Source organism: Mobula birostris, chromosome 5, assembly GCF_030028105.1.
Source record: "Mobula birostris isolate sMobBir1 chromosome 5, sMobBir1.hap1, whole genome shotgun sequence".
Classification (NCBI taxonomy): Eukaryota; Metazoa; Chordata; class Chondrichthyes; order Myliobatiformes; family Myliobatidae; genus Mobula; species Mobula birostris.
Genome location: NC_092374.1, coordinates 98059817 through 98086803, shown reverse-complemented (window position 1 = coordinate 98086803; position 26987 = coordinate 98059817). Strand labels below are relative to the sequence as shown.

Sequence of the window (26987 nt, the reverse complement as noted above, 5' to 3'; positions counted from 1 at the left end):
CCCACAGTGACCCTCAGTACGTACTCCTGCACCCCAAACTGTCCCTCAGTACGTACTCCCGTACCCCATACTGTCCCTCAGTACGTACTCCCACACCCCCGTACCCAACAGTGTCCTTCAGTACATACTCCCACACCCCATAGTCTCCCTCAGTACGTACTCCCACACAGCACACTGTCCCTCAGTATGTACTCCCACACCCCACAGTGTCCCTCAATACGTTCTCCCGTACCCCACAGTGTCCCTCAGTACGTGCTCCAGCACCCCACACTGTCCCTCAGTACGTACTCCCGCACCCCACACTGTCCTTCGGTGCGTACTCCCACACCCCACACTTTCCCTCAGTACGTACTCCCACACCCCACACTGTCCCTCAGTACGTAGTCCCGTACTCCACACTGTCCCTCGGTACGTACTCCCACACCCCACTGTGTCCCTCAGTACGTACTCCCACACCCCACACTGTCCCTCAGTACGTACTCCCGCACCCCATACTGTCCCTCGGTGCGTACTCCCACACCCCACACTGTCCCTCAGTACGTACTCCCGCACCCCACACTGTCCCTCAGTACGTAGTCCCGTACTCCACACTGTCCCTCAGTACGTACTCCCACACCCCACTGTGTCCCTCAGTACGTACTCCCACACCCCACACTGTCCCTCAGTACGTACTCCCACACCCCACAGCGTTCCTCAGTACGTACTCCCACATCCCACCGTGTCCCTCAGTACATATCCCCGTACCCCACACTGTCCCTCAGTATGTAATCCTGCATCCCACAGTGTCCCTCAGTACGTACTCCCGAACCCACAGTGTACCTCAGTACGTACTCCGACACCCCATAGTCTCCCTCAGTACGTACTCCCACACCTCATAGTCTCCCTGAGTACGTACTCCCACACCCCACACTGTCCCTCAGTACGTACTCCCACACCCCAGTCTCCCTCTGTACATACTACCACACACCACACTGTCCCTCAGTACGTACTCCCACACCCCACAATGTCCCTCAGTACGTACTCCCACACCCCATAGTCTCCCTCAGTACGTACCCCCGTACCCCACACTGTCCCTCAGTACGTACCCCCGTACCCCACACTGTCCCTCATTACGTATTCTCATACCAACAGTGTCCCTCAGTACGTACTCCCGCACCCCACAGTCTCCCTCAGTATGTACCCCCGTACCGCACACTGTCCCTCAATACATACTCCCGTACCCACAGTGTCCCTCAGTACGTACTCTTGCACCCCACACTGTCCCTCATTTCATACTCCCGTACCCCACACTGTCCTTCAGTACGTATTCCCACACCCCATAGTCTCCCTCAGTGCGTACTCCCACACACCACAGTGTCCCTCAGTACGTACTCCCACACCCCATAGTCTCCTTCAGTACGTACTCCCACACCCCATTGTCTCCCTCAATACATACTCGCCCACCCCACACTGCCCCTCAGTACGTACCCCCGTACCCCAGTACCCTACACTGTCCCTCATTACGTACTCTCGTACCAACAGTGTCCCTCAGTACGTACTCCCGCACCCCACAGTCTCCCTCAGTACGTACCCCTGTACTGCACACTGTCCCTCAGTACGTACTCCCGTACCGACAGTGTCCCTCAGTACGTACTCCTGCACCCCACACTGTCCCTCAGTACGTACTCCCATACACCACACTGTCCGTCAGTACGTACTCCCACACCCCACGGTGTCCCTTAGTATGTACTCCCACACTCCATAGTCTCCCTCAGTACGTACTCCCACACCCCACAGTGTCCCTCAGTTCGTACTCCCACACCCCATAGTCTCCCTCAGTACGTACTCCTACACCCCACACTGTCTCTCAGTACGTACTCCCGTACCCACAGTGTCCCTCAGTACATACTCCCACACCCCACACTGTCCCTCAGTATGTACAGCCCCACCCCATAGTCTCCCTCAGTACGTACTCCCACACCCCACACTGTCCCTGAGTACGTACTCCTGTACCCCAGACTGTCCATCAGTACGTACTGCCACACCCTATAGTCTCCCTTAGCATGTACTCCTGCATCCCATAGTCTCCCTCCGTACGTACTCCCGTACCCACAGTGTCCATCACTATGTATTCATGTACCCACAATGTCCCTCAGTACGTACTCCCGTACCCCATACTGTCCCTCAGTACGTACTCCCAGATACCACACTGTCTCTCAGTACGTACTCTCGTACCCACAATATCCCTCAGTACGTACTCCCACACCCCATAGTCTCCCTCAGTACGTACTCCCACAGACCACACTGTCTCTCAGTACGTATTCCCACACCCCACACTGTCTCTCAGTACGTACTCTCGTACCCACAATATCCCTCAGTACGTACTCCCACACCCCATAGTCTCCCTCAGTGCGTACTCCCACACACCACAGTGTCCCTCAGTATGTACTCCCACACCCCATGGTCTCCCTCTGTACGTACTCCCACACCCCATAGTTTCCCTCAGTACGTACTCCCCCACCCCACACTGCCCCCAGTATGTACTCCCGTACCCCATACTGTCCCTCAGTACTACTCCCACACCCCACAGTCTCCCTCAGTACGTACTCCCACATACCACACTGTCCCTCAGTACGTACTCCCGCACCCCACACTGTCCCTCAGTACGTACTCCCACACCCCATAGTCTCCCTCAGTACGTACCCCCGTACCCCACACTGTCCCTCAGTACGTACCCCCGTACCCCATTACCCCACACTGTCCTTCAGTACCTACTCCCGCACCCCACACTCCCTCAGTACTTACCCCCGTACCCCACACTGTCCCTCAGTACGTACTCCCATACTCCATACTGTCCCTCAGTACGCACTCCCACATACCACACTCTCTCAGTACATTCTCCCGTACCCACAATATCCCTCAGTACGTACTTCCACACCCCATAGTCTCCCTCAGTGCGTACTCCCACACACCACAATGTCCCTCAGTATGTACTCCCACACCCCATAGTCTCCCTCAGTACGTACTCCCACACCCCATAGTTTCCCTCAGTACGTACTCCCCCACCCGACACTGCCCCTCAGTACGTACTCCCGTACCCCATACTGTTCCTCAGTACGTACTCTCACATACCACACTGTCCCTCAGTACGTACTCCCGTACCCACAATGTCCCTCAGTACGTACTCCCGCACCCCACAGTCTACCTCAGTACGTACCCCGTACCCCACACTGTCCCTCAGTACGTACTCCCGCACCGCACACCGTCCCTTAGGACGTACTCCCGTACCCCACACTGTCCCTCAGTATGTACTCCCACACCCCACAGCAATGAGAAGACGGCATGGTCTTGGTGATTGGGACCCTTAGTGATGGACGCTGTCTTTTTGAGTCATCATTCCTTGCAGAGGTCTTCGAAGATGGGAGGCCAGTGCCCATGATGGAATTGACTAAGTTTACAACTCTCTGCAGCTTTACTTTGTTACTGTGCAGTCGATCCCCCCCCACCCATACCAGACAGTGATGCAATCAGTTAGAATGCTCTCCATGGTACGTCTGTAGAAATTTGGGAGTGTCTTTGATGACATACCGAATCTCTTCAAACTCCTCATGAAATATAGCTGCTGTCTTGCCTTCTTTGTAGCTGCATGGACATGTTGGGCACAGGATAGATCTCACCTTTTCCGCTTCTGATCCTTGTATGAGGATTGTTGTATGTTCCCTGATCTTACCCTTTCCGAAGTCCACAATCAGTACTTTGGTCTTACTGATGTTGCTGTGACACCACTCAATTCACTCATATTCTACACCACCTTGTCACAGTCTGAAAATCTGTCAACAATAGTTGTGTTGTCACAACTTGGGAACCATCCATTCTTTGTCCTAAATAATCAAGAAGACTTCCCACCCCAGACATTCTTTTTTTCTCCCTATTTACATTGGGCAGAAGATACAAAGCGTGAAAGCACAGAACCGGACTGAAGGACAGCTCCTGTCCCACTGTCACCAGACTACTGAATGGACCTCTTGTGCAGTACCACGGACTCTTGGCCTCACAATCTACTTCATTATGATCTTGCACTTTAGAGTTTTTTTGGTAGTTTTTACACTTTATTCCGCGGTGTTATTGTTTTACTTTATTCTATTTCAATACACTGAGAATACACCTATTCTGTGTAAAGTGTGCAAGACAAGATTTCACTGTATCTCGGTACACGTGATAGAAATAAACGTATACAAAATATTCATAATATACAGTATTTAGGAAACAGCGCAAAACTCCTTAGAACATACAAAATACAAGCAAATGCTAGGGGAGCTCAGCAGATCAAGAAGTATCTATGGAAATTAATAAACAGTCGACGTCTTGAACAGATACCCTTTAGGACTCATCCTTGGTGTCGTCTTGTTCATACGTTCAGTGCTTTTACGCGACACCATTGCCGCTCGTGTGTCCCGGGAGTGAAACAACCTTCCGTTGTTCCAATTTCGCCCACTCAGTGTCCAGTGGTGGAACAAGCCCAGACTGTGGTCCTTCCTCATAGAATCTCTTGCGTAGGGTGCCCCCCACCACCACATCCTCCTGCATCTCCGACTATGGCAGTCGGCAGCGTTCCCTTACAGACGTCTCGCTTCGCTGGGTGACCCAACAGGGTTGGTGCAGACCTTTACCGTGCTGATGACCCAATCGCAACTCTGGACCTGGGTTTCGTTGTGTATCCCCGGCAACAACCTGTTGATCAGAGTCCGATGTCGCGCAGCAGCTGGGTAGTGAACGAGGACATTGACCTTTGTCTGCGTAGGTGGGTGACCGTCTCTTCCCCACCGCACCCTACAGTGGGATAGCAGCCGTTTGGCCCATCGTGCGTGGCCGCGCCCGACACAGACTGTATCTCAGCTGAGAAACTTCTCTCTCGTTCCCGGGCCCCGGGCTGACAGCAGACTGATGGTCTCCCATTTGTCCCGCCTACTGTGCCCTAAATGGGCGGAATGTATGATTGAGAGAACCTTTGTTCAATGACAATGCAAACACAGAGTCCGCTGTCTTTGATTGGGTCACGTATTGATCAATAGCGTCGTCAGCTTGCTTTGATCGATCGCTTATCCTACCAATGAGGGTACAGCCAGTGTTGGGTGCGGCGACGGGCGTGGCCTAGAGCCAATGGGAGTCGGAAGTAAAATGGCGGCCATCATGAAGCCGGAAGGTGGGTACGCGGCGCGGGGCCTGGGAGGGGGAGAGCTGGTCCAGGTTACCGGGGAGTCCCCGAGCACCAGGATCGAGTATCGGGAGGACAGCGTCTACCTGAGTTCGGTTATCAGGAGCGCGGGGGCCATGCTTCACTTCCTGACATCCTGGGGGCAGCCGAGAGACCCGCCCCCCTCCGCGGTCCCTGGTCCCGCCCTCTGCCCCCACCCTCCTCATCCTAAACTCTCACCTCCTACCCTCCTCACCTTCTCCCCCCACCCCATCCTCATTCCAACTTTCCCTTCGCTTGTCTTTCTTCACGCCTCTGACCCTCAACTCTCACCTTCTCTCTCACCTCTCATCCTCCTCACCCTCATTCCACCTGCCCATTGCCCCTCATCCCTCATGCTTCTCACCCGCAAATCTCAACATTCTCACCTCTCATCGTCCTCACCCTCACCTTCTCCATCACCCTTCCTTCCTCACTGCCCCTCAGCCTCACTCTGCTCCTCCCCTCAACTCCTACTCTCCTTGCCGTATTGTCCCTCACCCTCCCACAGTCCTGTTCCTCTCCTGCTTCTACCCTTCTCATCCTCTATCTCACCCCTTTCCTCATCCTCCTAACTAACTCATCTTCACTGCTATTTCTCTCCCCCCGGGCACTGCCTTTGCTTTCTCACCTCCCTGCACACATCCAACACCTTTCCACAGAACCCTCTTGATGTTGTTGTTTGCCTGTTCCAGCACTCCTGGTAGCTTGCCTCTCCTATTTCTAGTGCAGCATCCTCTTCAATCTGTCCCTTGATGATCACCAGCCTCTAGTGTCCTGCTGATGCTGCTACCTCAGCGTGAAACACCCAGTTTCAATCCTCACCTCTGGTGTGGTCTGTGTGGAGCTTACTTGTTTCCCCGTGATCATGTTGGCTTACTCCCATATCTTGAAGGGGTATAGATGGGTAAATGCCATTGTAAATTGTCCCGTGCAGATATTGTGATACAGTCTGGGGTTGTCCCGTGCAGATGTGATACAGTATGGGGGTGGTGTTAATTATTACAACCAATGGAAACACACTGCTCAGTGTGGAAATTCACCAGGATCAGTAAGGATTGGTTGAACTGGCCGGTAGCATAAACTCAATGGGCTGAAGGGCCTGTTATTTGTGCTCTGGGGCGCTGTGTCAAATGGTTGTTGTGCTGCGTGCTGTGGCAGTGTAGTGGGTAGTGCTTGTCGCTGTCTACTGCTGGCTAGCAGTCTCACGAAAAGGAGAGCTGAATGTGCAAGTCTCTCCCTGCCAGTACATAGCCTCTCCAACAGCAAGCCTCACGTAGTGCCTCTTTGCCAGTGACACACGGAAACTGAACTCCTTTCGGACTCGGGCTGAACTACAGAGGACAGGGAGGAGGTCTGGCCCTTGCCCATGTAGCATGCAGGCCCACTAGGGTGTGGACACGCCCAGGTGCTCGTAGAACCAAATACCTAGCCTTGGATAAATAGTTCTGCCACCATGTGGACAGCCTTGGGAGAGATGAAGGCTATGGGAGTAAACCCAGACAGCAAATCCGGAGTGGAGCCCCTAGGGCGGCTGGTCGTCACTGAACTGCTTTCCGGCAGCTCCTGCAGCCAAGCTGGTTTCAAACGTATTGGTTCATAAGCTTTCCTTTGGACTACACCGGTCAGGTCGAGAGGGCGATCTTGATCACTGGGCATCCGAGGATTTCCATACCTTCCGCCCAGGTGCACGTAGCACCCACTCCATTGTCCTTCAAGACAGACGGATGCCATCATTGTGGTTTGTTGTGATATTCATCAACTCCCCTGCTGCAGTGGTCACCATGTCCTTGCCCCACCCAGACACTTGCTCATGTCTGACATCCCCCCCGGGTGCACTTAGTTCTTCGGTGTGGCACACTCTCCAATGCCAAGCCTGCCCCATGTTGATGCACACCATCCAGTTTTTCCACTCAGCTGACAATTGTGGCTCCCCCCCCACCCTTGATGTCTGACTGTACCCTAAGCTCCAGTTTCCTTCCCAACATCCACTCCTCCCCGCCCCCCCACCCCAATCCCATGCCATGTCATGGAGCTTTCCAGTTGGACTCTGGTTGTTTACTCATTTACCGGTAGGTGCTGACATCAGCAATCCAACTAGTGGGTCTGGGTGTGATGGACTGTGCCAGTGCAAAGTACCAGTCTCTGTCAGTGGTCCCACCTCTGGAAGAGGGGCAGTATAGGGGGAGCGTCACACTGTTGGAGAGGTGGTACTGAGGGATGGTCACACTGGGCGAGGTGGTACTGAGGGAGGGTCACACTGGGAGAGATGGTACTGAGGGAAGGTCACACTGGGAGAGGTGGTACTAAGGGAGGGTCACACTGGGAGGGGTGGTACTGAGGGAAGGTCACACTGGGAGGGGTGGTACTGAGGGAGGGTCACTGGGAGAGGTGGTACTGAGGGAAGGTCACACTAGGAGGGGTGGTACTGAGGAAGGGTCACATTGGGAGAGGTACTGAGGGAGGATCACACTGGGAGAGGCGGTACTGAGGAAGGGTCACACTGGGAGGGGCAGTACTGAGGGAGGGTCACACTGGGAGAGGTGGTACTGAGGGAGGGTCACACTGTGGGAGGGGTGGTACTGAGGGACGGTCACACTGGGAGAGGTGGTACTGAGAGAACGTCAATGTAGAAGGGTGGGGGTGTGACAGAATTTTTGTGTGTTGTGCAATTTGCCAGAAAAAGTGCTTCACGTGTGCCCCTGAAACCTGGAAGCTGAGGAAGAGATACTGGATGTACTCAGCAGACCAGGCAGCATGTGTGTATGAGAGAGAGGGAAATGGGGAGGGGGAGAGAGAGAGTGAGTGAGTTGATGTTTCAGTTCCAAGCCTATGTCAGAATGGACACATTAACTGTTGTTCCCTGATCCCAGTACGTATTTTCCATTATAGCCCGTACCTCTCTCCTGTCCATCTCTCCCCTTCCTTCGCACATTATCCCTATCCTTGCCTGGATCCCCAGTCCTGAGCGATCCCCCAAGTTCTTCTGTCTGTGAAGAGGGTGTTTAGGCAGTGTTGTGGATTTCTAGGAGTGCAGGAGGCAGGATGTGCTGCTGAGCCTGTGGTGATGTGTCCCTCTGGGAGCCGGGCAGGGTGGAGCTGTTGTTTATTTGTGTGTCACTCTGTCAGCCGTGTTTGCATGTATAACAGAGGCAGCTTGGCACCCAGCATGAACTGAATCGCTCTGGATCGTACAGTGGCACTGTGCAGGTGCGGGCTTCTCCTGATGGTGTCGGATCGTGGAGGCTTAACCTCTGACCTGTCCATACGGTGGAGTCCGCAGTCCTTCGTGTGCTGTATGGGCAGAGAGCGCTTGGTGCTCTCCAACCCCTCCCCCATGGCACAGGGACAGTGCACTGGTACCCACTCTGACTGCAGGGAGTGGGTCTACATGAGGCCTGTGGCACTGCGTGACCCCATGAGAAGTACTCTGATCAGCCTTCTCAAGGTTGTAAAGTAGCTGTGTAATGAGAGCTTGTCAGGATGATGCCTTGTCGAGCAGTGCTTCCCTGCAGGTGATGCTGCTGCCTTAGCTCCTTGGCATGAGAGTGTGGCAGCAAGGGCCAGCGTGTCAGAGCAGAGCTCAATGGATGAACACCACAAGCACCGTCCAGTAAGTCAGGACAGTTTCGTCGTTCACAGTCTGAGAGCCACATGTACAGCAGGGTACAGTACTGGTGGGAATGGCTCTGTCACGGTATAACACTGGAGTAAAGTACTGGTGGAGACAGTTCTGTCACTGTATAACAGGAGTATGTTACTGGTGGCGATAGGAATGTCACTACGGCATTGGTTGGGATGGGTTTGTTGCTGGGGTACAGTACTGGTGAGGACGGATCTGTTGCTGGGGTACGGTACCAGTAGGGATTGGTCTGTCACAGGTACAGTACTGGTGGGGACGTGTCTGCCCCTGGGGTACAGTACTGGTAGGGATGGGTCTGTCGCTGAATGGTGCTGGTGAGGATGGCTCTGTCCCTGGGGCACGATACCGGTGGGGACGGGTCTGTCTCTAGGGTACAGTACTATTGGGGACAAGTTTCTCACTAAACAGTACTGGTGGGGATGGGTCTGTCACTGGGTTACAGTACTGGTGGGGAGGGGTCTGTCCCTGGGGTACGGTACCGGTGGGGACGGGTCTATCCCTGGGGTACAGTACGGGTGGGGATGGGTCTGTCTCTGGGGCACGGTACCGGTGGGGACGGGTCTGTCCCTGGGGTATGGTACGGGTGGGGACGGGTCTGTCCCTGGGGTATGGTACCGGTGGGGTGGGTCTGTCCCTGGGGTACAGTATTGATGGGGACGGGTTTGTCCCTGGGGTACGATACTGGTGAGGATGGATCTGTCCCTGGGGTACAGTACCGGTGGGGTTGGGAGTGTCACGGGTAGGGTATGTGGGGACAGGTGTCACTGAGGTACACTACGCGTGGGGATGGGTCTGTCATTGTATAACACCCGATTAGACAGGTCTGTCACTGTACAACGCTGGGTGAGACTGGTTAGTCACTGTACTTCACTGTATGGGACAGGTCTGCTGAACGACAACACTGGATTCGATGGGCCTGTCACTGTATAAGCGCTGGACGAGGCAGGGCTACTACTGTATAACACTGGATGAGACCGGTCTACCACTGTACAGCACTGGATGAGACTGGTCTACCCCTGTGTAACACTGGATCAGTCTGGTCTACCACTGTATAACACTGGATGAGGCAAGTGTGTCACAGCGTAACCCTGGATGAGACAGGTCTGCCACTGTATAACACTGGATGAGACTGGTCTGTCACTGCATATCACTGGACGAGACGGGTCTGTCACTGTTGTATTCAGTACGCTGCATCATTAAGACAACATGAAAATGACTGCTTCAGCACATCGTCTATCTGTGTTGTCACTCTCAGGGATTGGTGTACTATTTGCGCTTGTGTTCTCCAAACCAGCCCAACGCCTTCCTGTGTGAGTTCTGCCCTGGATGAACTCTGTGACTCTGGTCACATAGAGCTGGTGATGTCTGTGTTACTTTGCATCTGATTTGCGAGTAGTGCTGTGTTGTAGTGGAGCTGGGAGGGGCATTTGAACTCAGGCAGAGCAGTCACCAGCTGGAATTTGACTATTAGTGATTATGCACTGTGTCACAAGGTGTTGTAAACCTGGTGTGTTTCTGTGTTTGGGTGTGACTGGGTAATGTTGGTTAATTGGGTACTGTTGTTGGACTTTTCCAGAGTGGATGGGTTGGGTCTACATTTGATCTCTTCAGCATTTCCCAAAGGTGTTGGGCTGCAAATGATCTGGCCCATCCATTCCTGGTTGTTGTTTTCTCAAATGCCATCTGTTGCTTGGTTCAGTCTTCAGTTGGTCTCCAGCTAGCAGCAGATCTGCATAGTTGAGTGGAGAATGAAGCCAGGCTCTTCTGGAAGTGGCTGGGATATGGCTGTCTTTAAAAAGCATCTCACAGCACCCCATCCATAACCTCAGTATCACCTCAACCTAGCAACCAATGTCTGAGGTTTGGTTTGTAACCTAAAACACTCAAACCTTCAATAGAAGTACTCTGGAGAGCATTCTGACAGGCCACATCATTGGTATGGTGGCGGGGGTGGGGGGGTGTGCAGGACCGAAAGGAGCTACAGAAAATTGTAAAATTAGTCAGCTCCATCTTGGGTACTAGCCTCTTTAGTTTCCATGACATCTTCAAGGAGCGGAGCCACAGAAAGGTGACATCCATTATTAAGTACCAGGACATGCCCTCTTCTCATTGTTACCATCAGGAAGGAGACACAGAAGCCCAAAGGCACACACTCAGTGATTCAGGAACAGCTTCTTCCCCTCTGCCATCCGATTCCTAAATGGACATTCAACCCATGAACACTACCTCACTTTTTTAATATACTATTTCTGTTTTGGATTATTTTTGATCTAACTGTCATTGATTTACTTATTCATTTTTTCTTTCTATACTATGTATTGCAATGTACTGCTGTTGCTAAGTTAACAAATTTCACAACGTGTGCTGGTGATAATAAACCTGTTTCTGACTCTGAAACAAGGCTTCTGGAACGTGAGTTTGAAACACGTCAGAAAAATATTTCTGGCTCAAGTTTACAACCTGATCTCCTTTGCTTGGAGGTTCTTGGAGCCACCTGATATGTAACTTGCTTCAGGAAAGGGAACTCTGGTTCCCATCATTACAGAAGGTTGTCCTCCTGTCTGCCACAGGGGAAAACCAGTGCCCAGGCCATCTGTGTTTCCTGCAAGAGTGGTGGTGCAAATGCCTTTCATCAGGAAGTACTGGATGGTTACATTTCTAGTCCTTCCAGTGGATGTGGAGGGCTTTGCTGAGGTGGGTGGGTCTCCCCCCAGTGCCCTGAGCTTCTTGTTGTTTGCTGAACCCAGGGGTTGAGTCGGGTGTCAGGCACTGATCTTCGGGCATCCCTTTCCTAAGTTAGCCACAGATCATGCTGCTGAATTTTGTCATGGGTGTCCATCTTCCGAGTCTGATCAGTGGTCCCGTTATCTGGGATGCCACTGTGAGTTGTTGTATGTTTGTAAGAAAAATAACATTTATTGTAAATTCAAACTACTACGGGACTATAGTATAATCATATTACCAACAAAACCAGACAAATGATGACTAACACAGACTTAACTATCACATTCCTCAGCAAGGATGGCATTTTATGCCCTGTGGTACCCAATGGTCTCAAAACACCTCTATATTATCAGTGGACATTGTTCTGGGCACGAAGATGCCTCCAAATATTGCCAGGTAGTCAGCCTGGGCAGAGCCCTGTGCAGCCCATCTCCATGAAGACAGGCAGACTTAGGAGCAGATTGACTAGGACATCCTCCTCCCTCTCTACTGGATGACCAAAGATGAAGAGGACTGGGCTAAAATGTAGCCACAGGTGACAGCAACCCCCTCAGATATCTGAATAGCAGCTGCAGCCTCACACACTCCATGCATATTTGATACGTGGTCTCTTCTAGCCAGCAGAAGCAGCAGACGTTGTATGGCTGGTGGCAGTGGATAGGTACGGTGTAAGATTTGTCATTCTGTGGCTTCAGTGAATGCCGGTGGTGTTTCAGCCTCTGAGAATACACTGGTGTCAGCGTCCTCTGCATTTGACAGCTTGACAACCTATTTCCGGAGTCACCGTAGCTTGGGCAGTCCCCAGTAGTTGCAAAGATCAGCCACTGTCATGCAGGAAGTCTGCAGCTGCATCGTCGTTGCGGGAAAGATTGAGAAGAGTCTGGGCTGCAATGCAGCTTTCTGTGTCAGGCAGAGCCATCGAGGCAATTGGACAGTTGATCTTTTAGATCCAGCTGCAGCAACTCAGTGAAGGATCCTAACCAGAACTGTTACTCCACAGTCCAACATCTGCGGTCTCTCAAGCTTCCTCAGTGATATGGCTCCTTTGAGCCTGGTCTTCACTGACAGATGTTTGTTACAGCAAACACAGCGTGGAGACCGTCACGTTTTGTAACTCCAGAACATAAAACTAATTGAAAGAAGACCTCGGAGCCATGTACGTTCTTACTTCAGTGAGGCGTGCACGTGGAATGACATACCCATGTACGTTCTTACTTCAGTGAGGCGTGCACGTGGAATGACATACCCATGTACGTTCTTACTTCAGTAGGCGTGCACTTGTGACATACGCCATTCACATACAGTTACATGTTTAGACTTTTTTTATTGAGGTACAGCACAGAACAGGCTCTTCCTGCCCTTCAGGACACACTGCCTGGCAACTCCCGATTTAACCCTAGTCTAATCTCAGGACAACCTACCAACCAGTACATCTTTGGAGTGTGGGAGGAAACCAGAGCATTCGAAGGAAACCCACGCGATCATGGGGAGAACATACAAGCTCCTCGCAGACAGCGATAGGAATTGAACCCATGTTGCTGGTATTGTAAAGCGTTGTGCTATGCTACCGTGCCGCCCGAACCCAGAATGAATTATGTAAGCATCAAAGAATGCTTAATAAAAGCATTATGTTTACAATATTGCTCAAATATGATAGAAATATTAAATGTACTATACTCCCCTACATTGTAGTTGTATTCTATAGTATACTGTGTATGTATCTATATATCTATGTGAAACAGTATATTATATAATACAACTATTATATACAGACATTCACAACATAGAAAATTTTAAATTGTCCCATTCAGGCCTAAAGATTTAATTGCTGTGGAGAATCTCTTACTGTTGTGGGATAATGTCTTTCCTGACAAGGGGTCTCTCCGCTTGACAGCTGAGACTTGTGGCTGTGAAACAATCTCAGGTTCTGGGGCCGCCTCCGTGGTGGTTGTAGGAGTTGACTCTGGGACTGAAGGAAGTGGTTCTGACAGCTCTGGATACCTCTCGCAAGTGACTCTGCTCCGAACTGTTCGATGTGTCGTCTCCAAATGATACCAGATGCAATCTCCACTGTGCAGGAGAGTGGTCCAGTTCTGTCCTTAATCTTTCCAAGTACCCACTTTTGATCACCTCTGTAGTCCCTCTCTAGGACTGCTTGACCAGGAGTAAAACATCGAAGCTCCTTGTTTGAGAAGCCCTCAATTTGTCTCAGCTGTTTGTCCTTCATACTGCTTCTGTGACTGGGTTTGAGGAGATCCAAGCATGAGCACAAGGGTTGACCCTGGAACTGCGTAACTGGTGAGTTGTTGGTTGTGGACTGTGTTGCAAGGAGGAGCTTCTGAATTGGTGTCAGTGTAGTGTGTTCCACTGGCATCGCTCACACTGTGTTCTTTAGACTGGACAAACCTTTCTGCCAAGTCATTTGTTGCTGGGTGGTATGGTGCAGGTAAAATGTGTCTTTTTTCATTCATTTTCAGGAATGATTGAAACTGTTCCACAACAATCTGTTGCAATATCACTGACTAAGTGTTCTGGAACATCGGTCCTTGAGAAGAGGCTTCTCAGCACATCAACATTCTGCAAGGCTGTAGTGGATGCTATTGGGAACACTTTTGGCCTCTTTGTAGCTGCATCCACCAAGAAATTTGTGCCTACGAGTGGTCCAGCAAAATCCACACACACCTTCTGCCAGGGCAATGCAGGCCATTTCCCAGAGGTGGAGAGGTGCTGCCTTTGGCATCTGGATGTGTTGGCATCCTGAACTGTGCATGACCAGCTGCTCAATCTGCTGATCTCTCCCAGGCCATCAGACAAAGCTTCAAGCCAATGCTTTTCATCTTGATGACTCCTAGATGAGTACTGGCATGTAGCTTCCCCAACACTTTAGCTGTCAGCTTGGATCCTGATTGTACGTCTCTCAATCCCACACAAGGCAACCTCTGTCAAGGGCAAGTTCATCCTGGCACTGATAAACATGTGGGAAACTGGAACTTCTGCTACACATTCCAGCCATTTTGTAGACCCGAGACAGTGTGGCGTCTTTTCTTGTTTCTCTTTGGATCATCTCTGGCGTAATAGGGAGAATTTCGATTTGCATTAGGGAGAATATGTCAAGAGGAGTGCCCTCTTCTGGAAATATTTCAGATATTTCTTCTTCCAAGGATAAACGGGACAATTCATCAACATTTTCAAGATTCCAGCATGTTCTTTTGAAACAGGGCCCATTTCTGCATTCCTGCTGCTGTTAGTGGAACACTCTTCTGCGGGTTGAAAATGGACACTTGTGGTTGATGATCAGGAATGAGGGTAAACTCTCTCCCATACAAGCACTGTTTGAAATGTTTTACATCTAAAACCAGACTCAAGGCCTCTCTGTCAATCTATAAGTAAGTTTTCTCTGCAGCGGTAAGGGAATGGGTGCAAAGGCTACGGAGTATTCACTTCCATCACTCATACCAAACAGCAAGGCGTCACTGGCAAGATTCACTGTATGATGTGGATCGTAATGTTTCAGTACGCTGTTAGACATAATCATTTCCTTTGGCTAGTGGACAGCCATTTCACACTGATTTGTCTATTGCCATATCTTGCTGCACTGTAGTCATGAGTTCAAGGGGTGGAGCTCAGTAGCCAGGTTTGGCAGGAACTAGTTATAGTAATCAACAAATCCTAAAAAGGAGCAAAGCTGTAGGGCATCCACCACTGCTTGAATTTTCTCAGCGCACTTGTGTAAGTGATGATTGGTTTAAAGAATTCATACTTGTGTTGTGCTGTGAGCCTGTAATCTAATCTTCTAATCTGTTTAACACTTGAGATTTTGGAAATATTCTTAGTCATCTTCACTGCTAGCAACGATGTCATCCAGGTAACACTGAGGCCTGGGCAGCTTTGCAGCGCCTGGTCTATAGCTTTCTGCCAGAGTGCAGGTGCAGATGCTACTCCAAAAATATACCTATTATAGCGATAAAGCCCTTTGTGAGTGTTTATGGTGAGAAACACTTTGAACTCTTCTTCCATCTCCATCTGTAGGTAGGCCTCAGCTAAGCATACTTTGCTGAATGGTTTCTCCCCAGGAAGGTTTGCAAAAAATTCCTCTATCCTGGCCAGAGTGTATTGATCTACTTTCAGTACTGGGTTGATGGTGACCTTAAAATCACTACAGATCCTGACAGACCCATCCTTGGCTACTGGGACTACTGGCATTGCCCGTAGGCTCCACTTAACCTTGGTAAGAATTCCTTCAGCCTCCATGTGATCTAGCTCACTGGCTACTTTAACATGGTTGGTATAAGGAACTGGATGGGTTTTGTAAAACTTGTATGTGGCATTTTCATTTAACACCTTTTTACCCTTGATATGTTTGAGTTTTCCAAGGCCATTCTTACACACTGCTGTGGCATCATCCAGTACCTTTCTGAATTCACTTTCAGTCAATTCTTGCGGGGAATGAGGCATGCAAATGACGGATGGATCTCCAGTCAAGTTGTAGTTACCTCAGCCAATCACAACCTGACAATGCCAGCCCTTGTGTTCTTACCAATGTGGCTTGTTGGTTGTTGTATTTTGATGATACAAATGCCATTCCCACAGGAGTTGTCTTTTCTCTAGTATAACTTAGTGGATATCTGCAGGCTTTAGTTCAGTATCTTTGAAATACTGTTCAAACTCAGTTTGTGGAATGACTGAAGCAGCAAACCAGTGTCCAATTTCATTTTAATTAATTTGCCATACCCTTCTGGTGTAAGCCATATTGCTTGTGTTTTGTTTGTTTTTATATTGTAAATTTGAAGGCTATGCAGTCCTTTGTCACTCTCATCATTATCAGATTTTTCATTAACTGCATGCAGATTAGTGCTCTTTTTGAAACTGAAACTTGACTTTATCTTTTTCTCTTCCATGTGCAGTCGATATATTTTTGTCTGCCTGACATGCTGTTTGTATGTGTCCTACTTTGTTTCATTTTCTGCAAATTTTGCCTGTAAACCTGCATTAGTCTGATGTATCTGAGCCCCTGCCACAATGATAACGTAATTTGTTCAGTCAGGTGGATTTCTGTTTAGACATTGCAATTTTGTTCACGTTTATTTTCATTCCTGACTACAACTCATTTGTGTCTCTGGCTGCTGGCCATTGATACAGTGATTTCAACTGCCCTTTTAAATTTAAGTTGTGATTCACTTAGGAGCCATTTTTAAATGCTTTCTTGTAAGATTCCACAAACTAAATGATCTCTGTGCATCGTTAAGCCCATCACTGAACAGACAATGCTCAGATAGCTTAAATTCAGCTATGTAAATGGGCTCCCCTTCTTTTTGATTCTGCTTATGAAACCTAAAGAGTTCTACAATCAACAATGGGTTTGGTTCTACATGTTCCTGTATTACTTTAATGATATCAATAAAGCTAATTTCAACTGGTTTGATTGGGGCAGTTAAACTTCTAACCAAACTGTATGCTCTTTTAACAGTTGTACTTATTTCTCATTGGCTATTTAATTTGCTTCAAAATACTGTTCATTATACCGGTTATCCCTTGTGCAATTGGATGCATCTATCTTTTCCATGTAGCAAGCCATTTCTGCTTTTTTAAAATTTATGATTATTATTACCCGGTGCTCACTGTTTACAAACCCATGAACTTAGTCCATTTTCTGCCTTTTTTTTTTTACCTTGACCATCTTTCTCTCCCCTCATTAAAAAAAGTGCTGTTTTTAAACTTGATTTTTGCTGCACTTCAACAAATAAGTAGTCATCATGGATTTATTTAAAAGGTCCTTGTCACCACTACTATGCTTTGTAACTAACTGAATGAAAAACACTGAGCCAGGGATAACTCATGTAGGTTCTTACTTTGATGAGGCGTGCACTTATGACATAGTGGCATAATAACGTATGTCATTCACATACCTTTACATAAACCTGTAATGATCAGGTTTATTATCACTGGCACGTGTCGTGAAATTTGTTAACTTAGCAGCAGCAGTTCAATGCAATACATAATCTAGCAGGGAGGGGGAAAAAAAATAAAAATAATAATAAATAAACAAGTAAATCAATTATGTATATTGAATAGATTTTTAAAAAGCATACGAAAACAGAAATACTGTATATTTTTAAAAAAGTGAGGTAGTGTCCAAAGCTTCAAAGTCCATTCGGGAATCGGATGGCAGAGGGGAAGAAGCTGTTCCTGAATCGCTGAGTGTGTGCCTTCAGGCTTCTGTATCTCCTACCTGATGGTAACAGTGAGAAAAGGGCATGCCCTGGGTGCTGGAGGTCCTTAAAATTAAATGCTGCCTTTCTGTGACACCGCTCCTTGAAGATGTCCTGGGTATTTTGTAGGCTAGCGCCCAAGATGGATCTGACTAGATTTACAACCTTCTGCAGCTACTTTCGGTCCTGTGCAGTAGTCCCTCCGTACCAGACAGTGATACAAGTGATGCAGCCTGTCAGAATGCTCTCCATGGTACAACTGTAGAAGTTTTTGAGTGTATTTGTTGACATGCCAAATCTCTTCAAACTCCTAATGAAGTACATCAGCTGTCTTGCCTTCTTTATAACTACATCGATATGTTGGTACCAGCTTAGATCCTCCGAGATCTTGACACCCAGGAACTTGAAACTGCTCACTCTCTCCACTTCTGATCCCTCTGTGAAGATTGGTATGTGCTCCTTCGTCTTACTCTTCCTGAAGTCCACAATCAGCTCTTTCATCTTATTGATATTGAGTGCCAGGTTGTTCCTGCAGCACCACTCCACTAGTTGGCATATCTCGCTCCTGTACGTCCTCTCGTCACCACCTGAGATTCTATTAACAATGGTTGTATCGTCAGCAAATTTATAGATGGTATTTGAGCTATGCCTAGCCATACAGTCATAGAGAGTAGAGCAATGGGCTAAGCACACACCCCTGAATCAAACAATACATTTACAATATTACTCAAATATTTCTGAAATATTAAATACACAACAGAGATGGACTCTCATGAACAGCCAAATTAGAGGAGGGTGTTCCATGATAGATTGTGAGGGGAAGGGTTAAGAGACTGATAAAAGCAGGATGGAAGCTATTCCTGAGCGTGGTGGTACCTGCTTTCAACCTTCTCTCTAACAGGAGGGGGAGAAGAGAGAACGTCTGGGGTGGGTAGTGTCTTTGATAATGCTGACTGATTTTCCAAGGCAGCGACAAGTGTAGGCAGAGTTGTTGGATGGGCGGCTGGTTTGTTTGATGTGCTGAGCTGTGTTCTTGCAGACACGAGTGGAGCAATTGTCATACCAAGCCATGATGTACCTGGATTTTATGGTGCACTTGCAAAACTTGGTAAGGATAATTGGGACATGTTAAATTTCCTTAGTGCAACCGAGGAAGCAGAAATGCTGATGAGTTTACTGGGCAGTTAGATCCACATGATTGGGCCAGGACAACTGTTGCTTTCAGAACTCCAGTTGGTTTACTGAACCTTCTTATGTTTTAGATGCTTTATGGTCTCAGTGGTTCTTGTGGCCAACAGTGATGCGATCGAATCAGTTGCAGCATAGAGTCGAGAGTGTACACTCGAGACTAATCATTATCAGTTTGGGAGGCTGTGAGCGTTGGGACAGGCAGCTACCCTGCTGGCCCTGCAGCAGATAGATGGAGCTGCAAGTTCTGCCACTGGCACTTCTGTGTGGAATGTCTCCAGGAGTACTGATGTAGCTGGAGGCTGTATGGTAGTTTCTACTGGTATTCTCAACCTAACCACTCCTCATAAACACTAGACATTTGGCAGATGCTGGAAATCCAGAGTAACACATGCAAAACACTGGAGGAACTCAGCATGTCAAGCAGCATCTATGGAGAGAAATATGCTGCTTGACCTGCTGAGTTCCTCCAGCATTTTGTGTGTTACCAACCATGGCTCAGCTAAGGCTGTGTCTGCCTATGGCATTACTCTTGACCCCTCTTCCAGTGGCCTGAGGGATTGTGGGGAAATCTAGAGCCAAGGTGCATAAGATACAGGAACAGAATTGGATTATTCAGCCCATTGAGTCTGTTTTGTGATCAATCATGACTGATTTATTCTTCCCTCTCAACCCCATGCTCCTGCCTTTCCCTGTAACCTTTGACTCCTTTACTAACTAAGAGAAACAACGCCTCGTTCCGCCTGGTAGCCTCCAACCTGACAGCATGAATATTGATTTCTCCACCTCCTGGTAATTTCTCCCTCCTCCTTCTCTTTTTGTCCATTTCCCATTTTGGCAGTCCTCTCACCCCTGCTCTTTACCTGCCCAACACCTCCCTTTAGTGCCCCTCATTCCCTTTCTCCCATAGTCCACTCTCTTCCATCAGATCCTTTCTTCTTCAGCCCTTCACCTCTTCCACCCATCACCTGCCAGCTTCTCACTTCATCCCCCTACTTCACCCACCCACCTTCCTCCTTGCTTAGTCTCATCAATCACCTGCCAGCTTCTCACTTCATCCCCCTACTTCACCCACCTCCCCACTTACCTAGTCCCACCTTTCACCTGCCAGCTACTATTTCTTCCCTTCCTCCCACCTCCGTATTTTGGTTTCTGCCCTCTTCCTTTCCAGTGTCGACTATTTATTCCCCTAGATGCTGCTTGACCTGCTAAGCTCCTCCTGCATTTTGTGTGTGTTGCTCTGGATTTCCAGCACCTGCAGAATCAAGAACCTATCAGCCTTCAATTTGATTGTACCCAGTGAGTGGGCCTCCACACCCATCCGTGGCAGTGAATTCCACAGATTCACCACCCTCTGGCTAAAGAAATTCCTCCCCATCTCTGTTCTAAAGGGACGTCCCTTTATTCTGAGGCTTACAGTGATGCATTGACTGCTGAGATGAGGAAAAGTTACTCCCCAAAAGTCTAAGGGTCTTTTAAGAGACTCTTAGATAGGTACCTGGAGCTTAGAAAGAGAGCAGGCTGTGCTTTAGGGAAATTCTAGGCAGCTTCTAGAGTAGATTACAAGGTTGTCACAATATTGTGAGCCGAAGGGTCTGTAATGTGCTGTAGATTTCTCTGTTTCAAAGTGTGGTGAAGCACTTAGATAGGTTAAATAGGGTCAAGAGGGCTTGTGTATTGTTCCTGTTCCTGAAGAGACAAGAGATGAGGGACAAAGCTGGGATGAAGGACTGAGTTCAGCAAGTCAGCACCAAGATAAAGTGTCCAGCTGCTGAACCAGGGTGGTGATAAGAGGCAGATACATTAGGGACATTAAGAAACTCAGATAGACACAGGAACAAAAGAAAAATGTGGGACTATGTAGGAGGGAAGGGTTAATTTAGGTGACAGAGCAGCCAGTCTATACATAGAACATCAAACAGTTAGACAGTTAAGGCCCTTCAGCCGACAATGAATTTTAACCTACTCGAAGATGAATGCAACCCTTCCCTCCTACATTGTCCCCTATTTTTCTTTCATTTCTGTGTCTATCTTAAGCGTTTCTTAATATCCCTAATGTATTTGCCTCTTATGACCACCCTGGTACAGTCTGTCCCTCAGTGTGATCCTCCCTCAGTACTGTCCCTCCCAAAGTGTAACCCTACCTCAGTACCAATCTCCCACCGTGTGACCCTCCCTCAGTATCAAACTCCCACAGTGTGACCCTCTGTCAGTTCAGCCCTTCCTACAGTGCAACCCTCCCCTTCTAATGTACTGCCTCTCTCACAGAATGACCCTCCCTCATACCTCCGCTTTTTCCCTCAAAAACTACGAATGTTTATTCACACAAAAGTCCGTGAAATATAAACATCATATATTAACAAGACAGTGAGCAAATTCAGATTAAAATAGGATCATTAATGTATATTAAATAGTCAATTCCCTGGGGGTGGCACCATTCATGGAAATCCCCTACTGTACCCATACTGTTTGTATACTCCCTCTTCGAGGACAACCTGGCACAAATGTAGCCCTGGAAGAGGGGCAGACGGTTGGCTCAGGCAGAGCCCGTGACAGCCCACTGTCCAGACCTGTGAATGGCCACCTTGGCCAGGCTCAGGATCAATCCTGCCAGGATATCCTTTGAGTGACCCTGTTGCCCTGTGCAACACCCTCCACCCCAGGCCCCCAATGTACAGAGTCAAAACCCCGCATAGAGAGACGTTCACTGAGGCTCCCTTTCACCGCCTGATGGTAAGATGTATTTGAATGGCAGGTGAGGGCAATGGAGTGAAAATTGTGCAAGAACAGCCCGTATAGGAACCATCTCAGTGCGATACAGAATGGCACAGTGGTGGCTCATGTGTGGCACTGTGTAGGATCTCAGGGTTCGGGTCTCATGGGCATCTCCAGCTGAGTAGGATTTGCTGCAGCTGGAGGCATACCACAGCCTCGATTCACCCGCACGCCCACTGTGAAGGGATGGAGAACAACCTCCCCTGCAGCCCGAGGAGTATTCTGACCGGAGAAGGTCCAAAGGCTAGACCTGGAATAGCTCCTGGTAAAAACCTGGCAAATCCCGCATAGTGGTGTAGCTGATGCTTGCCGCTATGAGCTGTGTGCCCTCCTGAAGGCAGTGCCCATGGCGAAGAAAGTGTGTCGCCAGCGTGAGCTACTTTGGAGGGTGCTCAGTGTTAATGTAGTTCTGCAGGGTCCTGAGGTGTAGAGCCATCACCTGGGTACGTACGTACACCAGTGACTGACATCCCTTAGCGATCGGAATATTCAGGACTGCAGCAGAGACCCAATGCTTCCTGGTGCCCCAGAAGTCCACCAGCTTCCTCTGGGTCCTGACGACAAATGCAGTGGGTGGGACTAGCAAAGCATGGAGGCTTCCAGTGGTTAATGATCAACGTCCTGACCCGGTACAAGATTGCGTGGAGTAGACCTGACCAGCGTCCCAGCCTGGCAGAGACCTTTGTCTCTAAGTCCCGCCAGTTTGCCAGCCACATCTCTGTAATGAAGTTTAGGTAGACTCCCAGATAGAGGCGGTGGGTGGTGCTCTACACAAGTGGTCTTAGCTCCTCTGACAGGGAGTCCAACCCCCACTGACCCACTGAAAGACCAGAGCACTTTCCCCAGTTGACTCTGGCAGAGGATGTGGCTGGCAGTTTCACATCCTCAGGGTGGATCACAAGGAGGATATCATCAGCAGAAGCCGAAAGGACTGCCTTCATCTGCGGCTCGTGCAGAACCAGACCTGCCAACCACTTCTGGCGAAGGCACGGGAAAGGCTCTGTGTAGACAGAATACATTTGCTCCGACGCTGGGCAGCTCTGCTGTAACCCTCCCCTCCCGAAGCAAAAAGATCCATTAACCCCCGTCAGTAGTGTACATCAAATGGACATGGGTACCAAAATGGGTCCGAGTCTGAGCATACACAGAATACCGAGAAGGTAGTTATGATCCACCCTGCCAAATGCCTTCTCCTGATCGAGAGAGAGAAAGGCGACTAACAGCCCAGCCTTAGGGGATAGATGGATCAGGTCTTAGAGGAGGTGGATATTGTTTTGAATGGACTGGCCTGGGACCGCGCAGGACTGGTCTGGGTGGATCATTTGGGACAGCATGGAACCCAGGCGAGTAGCCATTGCCCAGGCAAAGATCTTGTATGTGGTGCACAGGAGAGACACTGGGTGCCAGTTCCTCAGATGGCAAAGATCTGCCCCTCTTTGGTAGCAGGACCATGACCGTCCTATGCCAAGAGAGGGGCATCTTGTCTCTCGCCAGGCTTTCGCTCAAGACCCTTGTGTGGTCAGCACCCAGTATGTTCCAGAAGACCCAAAAGAATTCCACAGTCAAGTCGTCCAATCCCGATCAACCTGCCTCCCCGTAGTTGGTTGAGGGCGCTGGTCAGTGCAGGGTCTCAGGATTAACCTTTGGCAGGTCCTCCCACAACACTCCCTGTGCCTCCTCACTTAACTGGTCCAGCGAGAACAAGGTCACATAAAATGAGCAAACTTTGTGAGTGGTTCTTGTGGGATTCCTGATGGAGGAGCCATCTCTATCAGTAGCTCCACAAGTTGCCTGTGCACACCCTTCCCTTTCTCCAGAGAGTAAAAGAAAGGTGAGGCATTGTGCAGATCTTGTAATAGCTGGATCTGTGACCTCACAAACACACCTTGGGACACCTCGTGTTGCAGGTTCCTCCATGCTTCCTTCATCTCCTGGTACCTCTGCCAAAGGAGCGCGTCCCCCTTGTTGGGTTCAGCTGAGACTCCAGATTGAATGGCTCTTTCTCGAGCCACTCCATCTTGGACTGCAGCTTCTTGGTTGCCCCTTGAGCGTATTCCTTGCAAAAGGTTCACCCACGTCCCACCACGCCTCAGTCGCTCTGCTCTCCCTGCCACGTTTCCCAGAACAGGTGGAACATGACCTGCAATCGGCCATCCTCTGGCAACCAGTTGTTAAAATGCCATTATGCAGGCACTGCCCAGGTAGCAGACAGTTAAGCTCTACTCACACCAGGCAGTGGTCCACGAGTGGCACTGGCCCCATGGAGGTTGATGACACGCGGGAGATCTGCGCCCGAAAAATGTACATTACTTTTGTCGCGAATCTCCTTCTCCTCCTGTCATCCTGGAGAAGGCACAGGAGTCAGGACGGAGGTTCCACTAGACATCAACCAAATCGCAAGACCTAACCAGCTCCCTCAACAGTTGCACTGATGTTCCACTGCCCTGAAGACCAGAGTGATCCCGCTCCTCGAGGGTTCCGTTGAAACTACCCCTGAGGACAACGCACTAGCCTCTGTCAATGAAGCCAACAGTGCATCTGTCTCATGAAACAAGCCTGCATTGGGCCGGGCTTGGGGGCATTCATTTTAGCGAAGAGTGGCAGTACCCCATCCAAGTGCCTGGCAAGATGTTGCAAACAGCCTGGCTCAAGCTCGTTTACATTCAATATTTCCAACTGAATCACCTTCCTACTTCAACTGGAGCTGAGATGACTCATGTAGACCCTCCCACATCCCTCCAGGAGCCAGGTGGATTCATCTCCCAGAACGAGATGGGTTTCCTGCAGGAAGCTCGCTGAATATCTCCATTCCCTGATGACCGAGAGATGATGGAACCTGTAGTAAGACTCCCTACAACCACTGGCAGTAATATTCACTACTATCACCTTTATGATAGTGCTGCATCTTAGAAACATAGAAAACCTACAGCACAATACAGGCCCTTTGGCCCACAAAGTTGTGCCAAACATGTTCCTACCTTAGAAACTACCAGATTTCCCCATAGCCCTCTATTTTTCTAAGCTACATGTACGTATCCAGGAGTCTCTTAAAAGACCCTATCGTATCCGCCTCCACCACTGTTGCTAGCAGCCCATTCCATGCACTCACTACTCTCTGACTAAAAAACTTTCCCCTGACATCACCTCTGTACCTACTCCCCAGCACCTTAAACCTGTGTCCTCTTGTGGCAACCATTTCAGCCCTGGGAAAAAGCATCTGACTATCCACACGATCAATGCAAGATCTCATCATCTTATACACCTCTATCAGGTCACCTCTCGTCCTTCGTCGCTCCAAGGAGAAAAGGCTGAGTTCACTCAACCTGTTTTCATAAGGCATGCTCCCCAATCCAGCCAACGTCCTTGTAAATCTCCTCTGCACCCTTTCTATGGCTTCCATATCCTTCCTGTAGTGAGGCGACCAGAACTGAGCACAGTACTCCAAGTGGGGTCTGACCAGGGTCCTGTACAGCTGCAACATTACCTCTCGGCTCCTATATTCAATTCCACAATTAATGAAGGCCAATACACCATATGCCTTCCTACCTACAGTGTCAACCTGCGCAGCTGCTTTGAGCGTCTGATGGACTCGGACCCTAAGATCCCTCTGATCCTTCACACTGCCAAGAGTGTTACCGTTAATACTATATTCTGCCATCATATTTGACCTACCAAAATGAACCACTTCACACTTATCTGGGTTGAACTCCATAAGCCACTTCTCAGCCCAGTTTTGCATCCTAACAATGTCCCGCTGTAACCTATGACAGCCCTCCACACTATCCACAACATCTCCAACCTTCGTGTCATCAGCGCAAACTTATTAACCCATCCATCCACTTACTCATCTAGGTCATTTATAAAAATCGTGAAGAGTAGGGGTCCCGGAACAGATCCCTGAGGCACACCACTGTTCACCAACCTCCATGCAGAATATGACATAAGCTGTAATAAATCTAGTCATGAAGAGAAGTAAAGCTTACAAAAGGTTCAGAGAGTTAGGTAATGTTAGGGATCTAGAAGATTATAAGGCTAACAGGAAGGAGCTTAAAAAAGAAATTTGGAGAGCCAGAAGGGGCCATGAGAAGGCCTTGGCGGGCAGGATGAAGAAAAACTCCAAGGCATTCTACAAGTATGTGAAGAGCAAAAGGATAAGACGTGAAAGAATAGGACCTATCAAGTGTGACAGTGGGAAAGTGTTTATGGAACCGGAAGAAATGGCTGGGGTAGTTAATGAATACTTTACTTTATGACCCGTCTACAACCACTCTTTGCCAGTTCTGGATCCACAAAGCAATGTCCCCTTGAATTCCATGCCTCCTTACTTTCTCAATAAGCCTGGCATGAGGTACCTTATCAAATGCCTTGCTGAAATCCATATATACTACATCGACTGCTCTTCCTTCATCAAAAAATTCAATCTGGCTCGTAAGGCATGACCTGCCCTTGACAAAGCCATGCTGACTATTCCTAATCATATTATACCTCTTCAAATGTTCATAAATCCTGCCTCTCAGGATCTTCTCCATCAACTTACCAACCACTGAAGTAAGACTCACTGATCTATAATTTCCTGGGCTATCTCTACTCCCTTTCTTGAATAAAGGAACAATATTTGCAACCCTCCAATCCTCCGGAACCTCTCCCGTCCCCATTAATGATTCAAAGATCATTGCCAGAGGCTCAGCAATCTCCTCTCTCGCCTCCCACAGTAGCCTGGGGTACATGTCATCCGGTCCCAGCGACTTACCCAATTTGATGCTTTCCAAAAGCACCAGCACATCCTCTTTCTTAATATCTACATGCTCAAGCTTTTCAGTCTGCTCCAAGCCATCACTACAATCACCAAGATCCTTTTCCATAGTGAATACTGAAGTAAAGTATTCATTAAGTACCCCTGCTATTTCTTCCGGTTCCATAAACACTTTCCCACTGTCACACTTGATAGGTCCTATTCTTTCACGTCTTATCCTGTTGCTCTTCACATACTTGTAGAATGCCTTGGGGTTTTCCTTCATTCTGCCTGCCAAGGCCTTCTGATGGCCCCTTCTGGCTCTCCTAATTTCTTTTTTAAGCTCCTTCCTGTTAGCCTTATAATCTTCTAGATCCCTAACATTACCTAACTCTCTGAACCTGTTGTAAGCTTTTCTTCCTGACTAGATTTATTACAGCCTTTGTATACCACCGTTTCTGTACCCTACCATAACTTCCCAGTCTCATTGGAACGTACCTATGC

At 48.9% G+C, this 26987-nt stretch overlaps 1 protein-coding gene across 5 annotated transcripts in view; it reads left to right on the top strand.

Moving 5' to 3' along the window:
* Positions 1-26987, top strand: part of LOC140197915 (calmodulin-binding transcription activator 2-like) — a 216123-nt gene that overhangs the window by 77268 nt on the left and 111868 nt on the right. The window contains exon 1 of one of the 5 annotated variants that reach the window (XM_072258519.1): positions 5123-5182. The exons of the other annotated variants lie outside the window; for them this stretch is intronic. Within the exon in view, the coding sequence (XP_072114620.1) occupies positions 5140-5182 (43 nt within the window). The 5' untranslated portion in view covers positions 5123-5139. Of the gene's footprint in view, positions 1-5122; positions 5183-26987 lie in introns of those variants that run through there. 5 annotated transcript variants of the gene reach the window in all.